The sequence below is a fragment of the Spea bombifrons genome, chromosome 7, assembly GCF_027358695.1.
Source record: "Spea bombifrons isolate aSpeBom1 chromosome 7, aSpeBom1.2.pri, whole genome shotgun sequence".
Classification (NCBI taxonomy): Eukaryota; Metazoa; Chordata; class Amphibia; order Anura; family Pelobatidae; genus Spea; species Spea bombifrons.
In genome coordinates this window covers 42808538-42820975 of record NC_071093.1, presented here as the reverse complement: position 1 = coordinate 42820975, position 12438 = coordinate 42808538, and the positions used below count along the sequence as shown (strand labels likewise).

Here is a 12438-nt window from a genome sequence, read left to right as displayed (position 1 = left end):
TCCACCAAGAGACCTTTTCCCTGCACGCCGCCGCAGACGGTCAGCATCGAGACCCGTGGAAATTTTCCCTTTGTCACCTCGTTGTGAAACTCTCGTAAACTCTCTGCAAAGTGTCTGCGACTTGATTTTATTGTACGTTAAAAAAATTAATCCGCAAACAAAATGTGTCCGGTGTCCATCTGGATTGCGACATACTTGGGAGGAATGTCTGGGATGCCAAGGTGCCGGCCAAAAGTCTTATCGACAAACTCCTGTCAATTAAAACCATGCGCCATGACCTTCGTCAATCACAATGGACACTGGGAAACGTCTTGGGCTCCACGGAACCGCTACAGACTCGTAACTAGGATCTTGGGGCAAGGACGTTGGTCATGACAAGGGGCATTGCCACCAGGTGGCTCAAATGCACCCATCCTCCTTGTGGTGCCTTGGGCAGCTGACCCTCTTGACCCATGGAAGTCATTGCCCTGGTTGGCTCATATGATTGCAAGATGGGATAACTGGAAAATTGGCAGGTTGAGTATTGATGATCAAGAACATCGACCCAACTTGGACCTCTTTGGCACCTTAGGTGTGCCGGCAAGTGCCAGGTGGGGTCCACCAAGCCGATGCAACTGATAAAGATCCGCCTTCATGGACATACAAGAGAGGTCTATCTCAACTCATGACTGCCTAAGCCAGTTGCCATGTCTAATCCATCACAGCCGTGGACCCTTTGGAGGTCTTAGCAGAAATCAGGGAAAATCTTCCACCAACGCGTTTTCCCCGGGTCCATGGGGAAACCTGAAGTAGTAGAGAATGTGCGAAAAAGTTGTCTCAGCTTGGAAAGTTTTTGATTGCTACAGGATACCCAACTTCATCGCGAATGTTATGGTGGCCCCTATAGTAGAACATCAGAAGATACAACATCCCAGCTCCAGCCGAATCACACAGCTGTATTTGTGCATGAAAAGCATTGTTAAAAATAAACACCGGCGCGTTTCACACCTGAAGGGTGGCTGATCTTTAAAATATTTATTTTAGCAGGAAAAAAACCCTCACAGGTGCAAAATATTTTTGTTGAAAGACTTTTAAATACGTTTATTGAATTCACTGGATACTTAAACTATTTCAGCAGGGTCCGGCTTGGGATAGTAATAGTCAGGGCCGGTCTTAGTGCCCTGAGGGTCCGGCACCTGTCTGGGGTGCATGGGCCAAGGGCCATCAGTAGTGACCCCAAAAAGAGCCCTCGAAATGTAGAAGTTAGTCTGGTACCTAACAGGGGTGCAACAGAAGCCCCCATCATGTCAGAAAGATCTATGCCTCTCCTTCTATGCTTTCCGCATGGGAGGGGGACCAAGGTGCTTCTTGCCTGGGGAGCTGTTTGGTCGGGGGCCAACCCTGGTAATAATTATCTGCTGAGTTCAACATACCTGTCCCCGTTGGAATACTCACTGAATACTTTATTATTATTAATCGTTTTATATAGCGCCATCATATTCCGCAGCGCTGTACAATGGGTCAGTACATGCCACCCACTGCAGGAAAAAAGCCCTCGCGGAGACCCCTGATGGACTCGGAGCCAAGCGCGTTTCTCAGACCACCTCTAAAATAAACGACTATCCAAAATGCAAAAGTGTTCCATTTTATTTTAGTGGATAGAACCTGCCAGCAGATCGGCCCCCATTCGGCCCCCGTCTAGTCGCCCGTTTCTCCTGCTGTAAAGACTGAAACCGTAATCAGTCGTTGGTCTCGTCTTAGATTCAGGAGCCGTATGTCTATCCCACGCATGTTTAATCCCCTCACTATACCCTCTACCACCTCTGCTGGGAGGCTGTTACAATCTCATGCGTGATTAAGTTCCCTAACCTCTGGCTGTAAGATTTAAGGCTCCTCTCTGCCCAAATAGCCATCACCCTAAAAAAAAATGATTTTTCGGGTGGAATTTTCCGCATGTTTTCCCGCTTGGTTCTACAAACGGGAGATGACAATGGATGCTCTCTCGGCCACCCCTGGCTATTGTCTGAACGAAGTAAGTTCTGCCCCGGGTCGCGGGACAAAGTGTGAGCAGCCTTGGATCTATCGAGTATACAGGGAGGCGTTTTTTATGTCGTTTCTTGGCAGGCAGTGGATATTGACTCGGGGATTATTGAGATAAGGCGCTTCGTCGGAGCGTTTTGATTGGACCGTCGGGTCCAGAAGTTGACTTTTTATCGCATATTTTAAGTAGCACTTCAGAGAGCCGCTCCAGCTGCACTCGAGTCTCATTCCTCCGCTTCCCTCCAAACCGTCGGGAGACACAAGTGGAAGTTCATGAATTAAAGGTTGTGAAAGACTCCAGGAATCCAGGCGCTCGGGTTCTTTTGCTCACAGTAAGTATAAAAAAAACCACTCGAAACACCTTCCAGAAACGCTTCAATTCCCTCATAATAAAATAAAATGATTTTTTATTTTTATTTTATTTTTTTAACTTTTTTATATTTTCTTTTTATGAATTAAACATAGTTTCTACTATCTACAAAAATAATATTCTCATGTATAAAATTATAACTATCATGAGATATTGGTTATGGTCAAATGTGTGTTTTTTATTTATTTTTTTTTTTTTAGATCTTAGCAGTTTTAGATTTTTTTTATGATATTATTATAAAAATATTAATGTTATTATAATACTTATATAATATTAATACTTTGATTTCTGTATTTTAGCCCTTTAGAGTATAAATTATGAAATTGTAAAGATTCCTGTTTGTCACCTCTAATTTTTAAACACATATTTTTAAAAAGTATTTTATATATAAAAAAAAGTTTTTTTATAAAAAAAAACATTCCTCTGATTTTAAAAGTACTATTTTTTTTAAATGTATTTTTAAAATGCGATGTTGCTGAAATGGTCACAGCATTTTTTTAATGATTTTTAGTGAAAGGGGGATTTTGCGTTTAGAGAAGGTTTTTTTTTTCTTATCGTAGAGGTTGATATTTTCAAGGATTTTAAGAAAAAAAAATGGAATATATGATTTTTGTTGTGTTCTTCTTATGTGATATTTGACAGCTGTTGGTTTACTTGTTGACGTGGAAAACGAAGCATCTGTTTATTCTCATAGATGTTGTTTTATACGGTCGCTAATAATAACGATCCACAACTGCAGGGAATGATTGACATCAGGTGTATCCGAGATCCAACGCAGAGTATTAAAGAGAGGGGGCTACATACTGGTTCTCGTCGTTGGTCTCGTCTTAGATTCAGGAGCCATACGCCTATCCCATAAACATTTAAATTCCCTCACTGAAATAGCCTCTACCACTTCTGCTGGTCGGCCATTCCATTTATCTACTCTACATCCTCTTTGTAAAATAATGTTTTTCTGATCAACACCAGAAATCTAAATTTCTAAAAAGTTTAAATTTGATTTTTTTTCCAGACTTAATAAGAAAATTGGTCACTAAAATAATAAAAAAAAAATAGAAAATGGATAAAATGGCTATCAGGGGTGTCTTTGAAGCAGTAATTGGTCTTTTCATTATAGATTAGAGGGACTCGTTTGGGGTAAATTGAGGTTATTTAGGAAGCGCGGTGTATTAATGTATATTAATATAATACAGATGATTGACAGTTTTGCCGTCTTTTCATTACGGGAGGAATGAAAGTCACGGAAGCGCAGAGAAAGATCCCGATTAGAACGAAGTTCTGTGTTCTAGACCCGCTCCTCCTCATCGGTGCTTCTTCCAGATCCCCAAACCTCGGATCTGAGATAAAATATAAAATGAGCTAAGGTTTGGACGCGGATGGATAACTCTGCAGCTGACGAGAGGTTGGGGACCGTGGCCGTTATTGAATTAGTAGAATGGAGAAGGCTTATTGGAGTCCAAAGGGTTCTCCTTGAACTCCGGAGCCAAGTGACCCAAGTGGAGCGGCCGGATCGCGTGGCTCAGACCATAATAGTTACAGTCCGGGTGAATGTGGCTCCTGAACGTGGGAAGCTCGCACCTGCTTAGCCGATAATAGCCACGGTTTCAGGGCCAGATCGTCCGCAGCCGGCCACGGTGGCCACTGTCTCCCCAGTGCGAGCCACATCACGCATGATTAACTGTATTCGGGTTACTATGTGAGGGTTGTTTGGCGTCGGGCAAGGATAAGCCATTCGTGGCAAGTTCCGGCTGTTACTAAACTACAACTCTGAGTATCCTCAGCCTATGCTAACCGTGGGGTGATGGGAATTGTAGTTCTAGCATTGTTAAATGTTCAATGAGAGAATTTGTCACAATTTAGACAATCGTGCCCTGGGGGTCTGAACGATTGAGCTGCGTATTAAACCATAGGGTGTTTACGGCTTTAGAGAAGTGATATTTGGATTCTGGGCGCTGGTATCTCAGTAGCGAGACGCACTCTGGTGCCCTGATCTGTAATGGGCATTTGGTGGAGAAGAAAGGTGATCGAAGCCACAATAAGGGACATTTAAACAAATAGCTCCCTTACTGAAACGTGCCACCGAAAGGGGTAAATGGGCTACGAGGTCCTGGGTGCCAGCGAGGATTTGCCCCTCCCCTCCAGGGCAATAAAGAGATTACCCCTTCCCGAAGGTCACTTTAAGGAGTGGCATTAGGCGCACTTGATGCCTCAGGGGGGTTTGTCGCAGGGATCGCCGCGTTCGTTGGAGGAGAGATAATGGTCGTAGGAAGCGGCTCGGAGCGTCCCGGGGAGCAGGAGGCCTTCTTACGAGGTGAGGAATCCCGATGAGGTCTCTCCCGAGACAGCTATAGAAAGCGAGATCCGTGACTGTCCGCTATCTCTCTCCCCGCGATAACTTTTATCGGCATAAAACTTTGCACCCTGCGCACTTCTGTGCCTTTAAAGGGACAGCCACGGATCAGGGGATACGAGGTTACTTTTTTAAGCAGAGCATTTCCCCTTTTTTTTACCGATTAAGCCATGGCAACCATTCAGACTTAGGGTTTCATTTTTAATATCAGTTTAGTAAATGTAGGAAAGTTTTATTTTACTGAGATGGTAGTAGATACGTGGAACAGCCTCCCAGCAGAAGTGGTAGAGGGTAATAAAGCGAGGGGAGTTAAACACGCATGGGATAGACATACGGCTCCTGAATCTAAGACGAGACCAACGACTGATTAAGGTTTGGAGAAACGGAGGAGTAGACGGGCAAATGTTTCTTTTTTGTGTGTTTTTATTTCAGTTTAAAGTAAAAGTGATGTTTTTGTTAAACGTTCATTGATTTCTTGTCACTATTTTATTAGGGCTATGAATCCCATTTTTGTGCACAATGTATGAGACCCATGACTTGCCGTTAGATAAGACTTTTTCAGCTTCTCTTACGATAAAAAAGGTGATAAAAAGTTCTAAAAATTAGCAATTTTAGCCGATAACGAAGACTGACGAGATGGTGCCTTTAAGAGACTTTCGGAAAGGTTATCTGTGATGTCGTGGTTTATCTTGACGTATTGATTGGAAACATTCGTTATTACGTAATACGCGAAGGTTCCCAGTGATAGAAACGACTGCGTTGAGTTAATCGAGCCCTACTTCCCTTGTAGCCGAGACAATGAACGACGTGGAGATGGGGCAGCTGTCCTTCAAAGACATCGACCTGGATATGAAACAAAAGGACGCCAAACCCCACTGGTACGAGAAGTACGTGCAGCCCTGCGTGGCCGAGCTCCTGGGCACGGCCCTTTTCGTCTTCGTTGGTTGCGTCTCCGTCATCGAGAATGAGGACTCCACGGGCCGGCTACAGCCGGCGCTGGCCCACGGACTAGCACTAGGGCTGACTATCGCTATCCTGGGAGGAATAAGGTGAGCTCTGTCTCTGTGTCCTTCATGACACCAATGTGTCATGAGATGTTGTATCATGATGTCATGATGAGGGTATTCTTATGGACAGGGTCTGGCGCTGACGTGTGACCCAAGGGTAATTGATTGACAAAGCCGTTTCCTGCTGTTTTTATACACATTATCGGGGCTTTTAGGGCTGAAGAACCCTGTGATACCCTCATACCCAGCAAACCTTGCCCCGAGGGGCGTCAACGGACGAAAGGGGGGACAGAAGGGTTTAAGGTCCGTAGAGGGACTGGTTCTTGTAAACAGGGACACTTGGGATGTTTGCAATAAAGGCGGCCCTGATAGCCTATGTACGGCAGAGACAGCTAAGCGGCAGCCCCATCGCTGTTGGGAGCTTATTGTAAACATTAACTACCGCTTAAGCTCCGTAAAGTAAATTGTTATGGCTGAAAGAGCCGCTTCAGATAAGAAGCAACAATATTTCCCTTGGTGGCCAAAGTCAGCTCCGTGTCAGTAAACTCCGAACGCGAGGATAGTAACCGGTCTGCAGAGACCCCCGCCTAGACCCCTGACTGACGGACGCCCCTCCATCGCTATACCTCCAATGCCTCCATTGGTCAAGGCCGGAAGCTTTTGTGTTAAGGGGGTGTGGTTAGGGGCGTGGCTGGAGACTTTTTATGGGACTTTGACATTTAGAAGAATAATGTATCGTCTTCACTCCATCTTGGTCACTTCTCCGCATGGCTTCCACGCTTCTTCTCACAACTCCTTTCTTCTCTATGACCTCCTCCAGAAAAACCCATCACTCATTCTTCTTAGGGCCCAATACAAACTACCGTTGGCCCCCAACGCTCACAATTACATCCAGGTAGTCTCAGCACCTTCACCAACCACTACCGCCTCCGAGGCCCACCACAGTCTACCGGTCCATCAAGGTCCATCAAGCCACCGACGTATTACTAATAAAAGCAAACTATTGTTCTAAGGGGCTTATTGTTCTTTTATATTTTGAGGTATTTTATTGTTATTTCTTGGTTTTCCTCGTAGTGGTGGACATTTCAACCCCGCCGTGTCTCTGGGCGCCTGCATAATCGGAGGGCTTAACATCGTACTGGTTGTCCCGTACTGGATTTCCCAGCTGTGCGGAGGGATGGCTGGAGCAGCCCTGGCAAAGGTAAAATATTCTGACCTCCCATCCAAAAGAACATCGGACGCCATTTAAATTTTGAGAAGGTCTCCTTTTAACTAATTTTTTTGACCAAACTAAGTCTCAAATCCGACAATTAAGACGCAGCAGCAGAAGTTATAACGGTTGGCGCCCATAGTTTGGATTAAATGAACATTATAACTCAGATTTGATCTTAAATTTGGAATTTGGAGCTCTGTGGGGTTCTGTTTTTTGGGTATGATGGGTTCCTGCCTGGAAAGAGCAAAGGACATGGTCTCCGAGCTTCTTATCTCCATACTTTGTTGTAAAGCATCTCTGGTGTGCTGGGAGTTGTGATTTTACACCGTACTTGTCTCTTGCCCCCCAGACATTGCCCTTTATTCACGAAACTGCCCCTTGTTTCAGGCTATGACCGTGGGTATCAATTATAATAATGCCACAGGAGCGGCGTTCACGGCCGTGTCAGAAGACGAACAGGTACCGCGAGCCATCGGGGCCGAGATCATCATGGCGTTCTTCCTCGTGCTCGCTGTTTGCATGGGCGCCATCAACGAGAAGACACGGACCCCTCTGGCCCCGTTTTGCATCGGATTTACTGTCACCGTGGATATTCTGGCTGGGTAAGGGAAATATCTGCCCCAAGAATATTCTATACTCTCATGCCCTACTCTGGGGCAAACGCCATAAGTACCTTCTCCTGTTATGAATACTCAAGGAATACCTAATGTTCCACCACCATTCTGTACCATGCCGCACCTAATACTCGCCCCATCTTGAGTATCTATTACTTACTCACTTTACTCTCCCATATTTACGAGGACCAGATACTCTCCCGCTGCTCCTTCCCAGGAATACATGATGCTCTCCTCTGGTTCTGTCGAATAACGTCTAATATCTGCCCTTATGCTTTCAGGGGCGCTATCTCGGGGGCATGTATGAATCCTGCCAGAGCTTTCGGCCCGGCCGTGGTGGCAAATTACTGGGACTATCACTGGGTATATTGGGTAGGACCCATGTCCGCCGGATTGCTGGTGGGAGGACTGATCAGGTAAGAGACAGACAGAAATTGGGAAAGTCATTTTAAAGATGGGCACGGGACCGCCAGCTGACGTCAGTGGGGAGTCCTGGCCGCGTCCCGCAAGGGAAGGGTCTGGGTAGCCGGAGCCCAGAAGTTCCCAGGTATACTCATTCCCCTCCTTGCCAGGCAGCCCCTACTAAAAGCAGAAAATGTACTTAAGTACACTTCTTGTGTAAGAGCCACACACTAACACACACACTAACACACACTAACATAGTAACACATACAGTAACACACACACTTACATAATGACACATGTTAACAAACACACTAACACACACTGACATAGTAACACATACAGTAACACACACTTACATAATGACACACAGTTACATACTTATGTACACACACGTTAACAAACACACACACTTTGTTTACACCACAACAGCGCCAGGGTGGGCATTGTACTTTTGTAAAGGTCACCTGGGGCACCCCATGTCCTACAAAATCCTAGACGGCAGGAAGAGGTTTCTTGTCCCCATGGCCACTTGGCGTCTGGGGTTTGTCAAACCCCGTCTTGGCTGAACATTGATGCTCAGCTGGCGTACATAAAATTGGCTGCCGCTGCTCCTATTGACTATAATAGGAATTCTACTTGCACAGGAAGTGTACTTAAGTATGCTTCCTGCCAACACTTCCTGGTTTCAATAAAATTAACCAGGGATAGGAAAAAAAGAGAAAGCAGTCTCATTTTCTCACTCCAATAACTACAAGATACAAACACCAGTGTGCATGCAGCCAAATGCACAGAATGAGCATTAAAAACCTTAATAATTGGAAATCCTTGATTTATTATTATAGAATGCAGTCAGATTTATGTGACACAACACTTTGTGACATCATTCTTCTCTCTTTTTAAGGCTACTCTTGGGCGACAAGAAGGTCCGTCTCTTTCTGAAATGACGTCACGGGCAAAGTCTCTCCGCTGCCCAACGCAAGGCTCCCTCAAGTGAGAACATCCACCCAAAATACACCCCACTCAAACAGGACTTGAGCTCATAAACACTTTACCGATCCCAAGAGTCCGAGTGAGGAGGCAACTCCTGCTCATCCTGCCACGGACAGCTTACAAGTGGTGGCCAAGACAACAAAACTATCCTACTTACTATTACCACGTGATGTACACAGGATTGTGAAAAGTATTATAGATAAATAGTTTGGGGAGAGATCTATATAAATCAAGATCCTTCCATGTCATTTTTGCCCCGGGTCCCCAGATGTTTTGGGAATGCGAGGGTTGGCTTCCATCTTTGATTTCGCCAAGGAACCTGGCCAACACCATCATCTACCAATGTCTTGTAGACCCCATAGCAGCAATGTTGAATTTTTATACCAAGATGCTTTGGGTGAAGCTACATTTTCCATCTCCATTTGGCCACTGTGTGGTCCAGTCTTTTAAATCATCTTAAACTCCATATTTGAAAGATATATAAAAAAAAAAACATTTTTTTTAATGTTTGTTGGCAAGTGAAATTCCAAGGGTCACGTGATATCGCTAATATATCTCACTAATATAATCATGCCTAATGTATATTTTTAATACAAATTGTCCAGTTTACTTATGTTAATAGCTGTGATGGCAACATTTACGGTAACCCAGATGTGTCCTGACATTTCACAGACACATTTAGAAATGGACAAATCTGTCATATTTGGATAATTTCCCTATATTAAAATCAGTAGATAACGCCAATTAAATTCAGCAGGATCTCTCTCTCTCTATATATATAGATAGATAGATATGTATCTATATACCGGTATATTTTATTTTTTGGTTGCAAAATAAAAACTGACCAGCAGTGGGCGCTCTCGATTAACCCACCACACTACTAAAGGATTTCCAAGGCAATTATTTACTTGTAAATTATTTTTTTTTTCTATAAAAATATTTCAATCACCTATAATTAGTTTGTACATTATACAGATTATAACAATCCTAAAAATAAATTAAGTTTTTTTTTTTTTGTAGTATTTAATATAATAAACAAAGTTCTTGTTATTTTATGCTTTTGTCTTTTAATGATTCTAATTTATTTGGGAATTACCTGCCTGCCCTGCCAGACTGTATTAAGGGTTTTTGTTCATATGGATCACCATTGAGTAGCGGAACATGGGGAACTGCCCCAAGATGGCATTCTGTCAGGAAAGCAACTTTCACCCCTCTGGACCTGCCGCCCCTAGACCCAGTCCTGGACCTGCCTAGGCCACAACACGTCATTGACTGTATCAGGACCTCATAGGCTACAAACTGTCCTAGGTGGCTGCAAACCCCAAAGATCTGCCATGTTTGATACAAACCACCAAAGCGCCCCTGTTTCCTCCCCTGATGCCCCTGTCTACTAGGAGGTCAGAATGTTTGCTGGGTATGAGGGTATCGCAGGGTTCTACAGCCCTAAAAGCCCCCATAATGTGTATAGAAACAGCAGGAAACGGCTTTATAAATTAAACGGGGTAAATAAAACTCATCATTCTTTTTCTAAACGCATCATTCAGTTACATAAGTCACAAAGTCACATCAAAAATCTTAGTAAGGCTCCGCCCGCAGTCACGCCTCTAAGGTACACGCTGAGGTGGGTGCTGGGGCCCCAGGTGTGTATGAATGTATATGTTTATGTAAGTGTATGCTGTTAGTGTACGGTGGTAGAGTGAGCAGCCCCTTACGAAAAAATTACTGCAGTTTTTTCTGAAGTAATACTGAAGTTTTTTTGGACATGAAAAAACTGCAATACTGCACTTTTACTGCACATTTACTGCACTTTTTTTATATATATATATTGCAAACCTACAGTTGTACTTCAATGTACTGCAGCTTTATTGCATTTGTACTTCCGTACAAAAATAACTGCAGTACAGTGAAGTACAAATGCAGTAAAACTGTGTGAGTGTAAGGTGTTAGCGAGAGTTTGTGTTACTGTACGGTGGTAGAGTGTGTATGTGTTAGTGTAAGGTGTTAGCCTGAGTGTATGTGTCAGCATATGGTGTTAGAGTGAGTGTATGTGTTAGTGTATGGTGTTAGTGTGAGTGTATGTGTCAGCATATGGTGTTAGAGTGAGTGTATGTGTTAGTGTATGGTGTTAGCGTGAGTGTATGTGTCAGCATATGGTGTTAGAGTGAGTGTATGTGTTAGTGTATGGTGTTAGTGTGAGTGTTAGAGTGAGTGTATGTCTATTCTCTCATATTTCCGCGCCATGCAGTTTATGGCTCTTTGTAGCTCTTTCATAAATCACATTCAATAACTATTTGCACCCTGATGTGATAAAAATCTTGTCGCTAAATAGAAACATAGACTTTGCCGGCAGATCGGCCCCATTTGGCCCCCCGTGTAGTCGCCCGTTTCTCCTGCTGTAAAGACTCAAACCTTAATCAGTCGTTGGTCTCGTTGTAGATTCAGGAGCCGTATGTCTATCCTAAGCCATGCAGAAAAGATTGCTGTGGTGCCACAAAGGGCTTATGGGTGGCATTCCATGTCTGCAGCGTATCCGCTCTCCATTAGCACACACTGTGTTCTGACAAAGGCCAGAAAGGAGAAAGGAGAAGGAGGAGAAATGTTAAAATCAGAAGCCAAGATCTAAAACTAGAGGGCGAATATAAGGAGGTTTTACTTTACTGAGAGGGTGGTAGATAAGTGGAACAGCCTCCCAGCAGAACAGGTAGAAGAATTAGGACATGCATGGGATAGGCATATGCCTCCTAAATCCAGGACAAAACCAAGGATTGATTGAGGTTCGAGTCTTTAAAGCATGAAAAACAGGCGATGCGGCTGATCTGCCAGCCAATTCTGTGTTTCTGTTCTTAATGTCAAATTAATTGTATTTTATTTTTTTAATGGTTTCAGGATGCCTGGAGCTGGATAATTTAGCAGACACGGTAATGGAAGGAAGCTCAGAACGCTGTCTTCCTGGTCATCTGGTTGAACCCAAAAAAACATCAGCTAAACTAGTCCCTCTCCTCCTTTCCAGCACCAACCGGGGCTTTGAGTTTGCGCAGACGCGAGGCTTCCCGGAGTGATGTCCGACGAAGTGTCAGAAGAACCAATCGATAGAGATCCCTTTACCGCACCGGTCCGTCTACGGGACAAGTTACTTCGACCCAGCGGTTTCTTTCACAAAGACCAGCAATGGGCTTCACCTATTGAGTAAATCTCAGTGACAGTAAGTCAAAAGAACCAAATACAACCCAAAGATACATCGATGATTTTTATTGTTCCCACATTCTGTGCTTCTGATACAAAGTTTCAGAACAGCCTTTGTCTCCTTACGGAGAGCCATGAATGAATTAGAATCCATCCCAACTGGAACGCAATGGAGCCCGTTGGGTTGGAGACCATTCGCCTGTCCTGACCCTTCAGTGAAGAAGCGGCTGGAGACCACCAGGGTCCGGGTATAGAAGGACTGTCAGTAATCCAGGTATTCCGCCGGG

General features: G+C 44.1%; 1 protein-coding gene across 3 annotated transcripts; it reads left to right on the top strand.

The window, feature by feature from the left end:
• Positions 1 to 2222: 2222 nt before the first annotated feature.
• AQP8 (aquaporin 8) lies at positions 2223 to 12037 on the top strand. 3 transcript variants are annotated; one of them, XM_053471321.1, is made up of 7 exons: positions 4620 to 4700; positions 5530 to 5788; positions 6821 to 6947; positions 7347 to 7561; positions 7855 to 7989; positions 8880 to 8968; positions 11855 to 12037. In XM_053471321.1, exons 1-6 carry the CDS (start codon positions 4646 to 4648, stop codon positions 8920 to 8922), a joined length of 834 nt encoding a protein of 277 aa, XP_053327296.1. In that variant the 5' UTR covers positions 4620 to 4645; the 3' UTR covers positions 8923 to 8968; positions 11855 to 12037. The 3 variants fall into 3 exon arrangements, with proteins under 3 accessions (XP_053327298.1, XP_053327296.1, XP_053327295.1); XM_053471323.1 differs by lacking the exons at positions 4620 to 4700; positions 11855 to 12037 and adding an exon at positions 2223 to 2351 and having other exon boundaries at positions 8880 to 9754; XM_053471320.1 differs by lacking the exon at positions 11855 to 12037 and having other exon boundaries at positions 8880 to 9754.
• The last annotated feature ends 401 nt before the right edge of the window (positions 12038 to 12438 follow it).

What these genes read in the sequence shown, in the direction of transcription:
- AQP8 (XM_053471321.1), top strand. Translation starts at nt 4,646, where the DNA reads ATGGTCGTAGGAAGCGGCTCGGAGCGTCCCGGGGAGCAGGAGGCCTTC. An exon ending in GCTATCCTGGGAGGAATAAG is followed by an intron (nt 5,789 to 6,820) that starts GTGAGCTCTGTC and finishes TTTTCCTCGTAG; the next exon opens with TGGTGGACATTTCAACCCCG. An exon ending in CTGGAGCAGCCCTGGCAAAG is followed by an intron (nt 6,948 to 7,346) that starts GTAAAATATTCT and finishes CCCTTGTTTCAG; the next exon opens with GCTATGACCGTGGGTATCAA.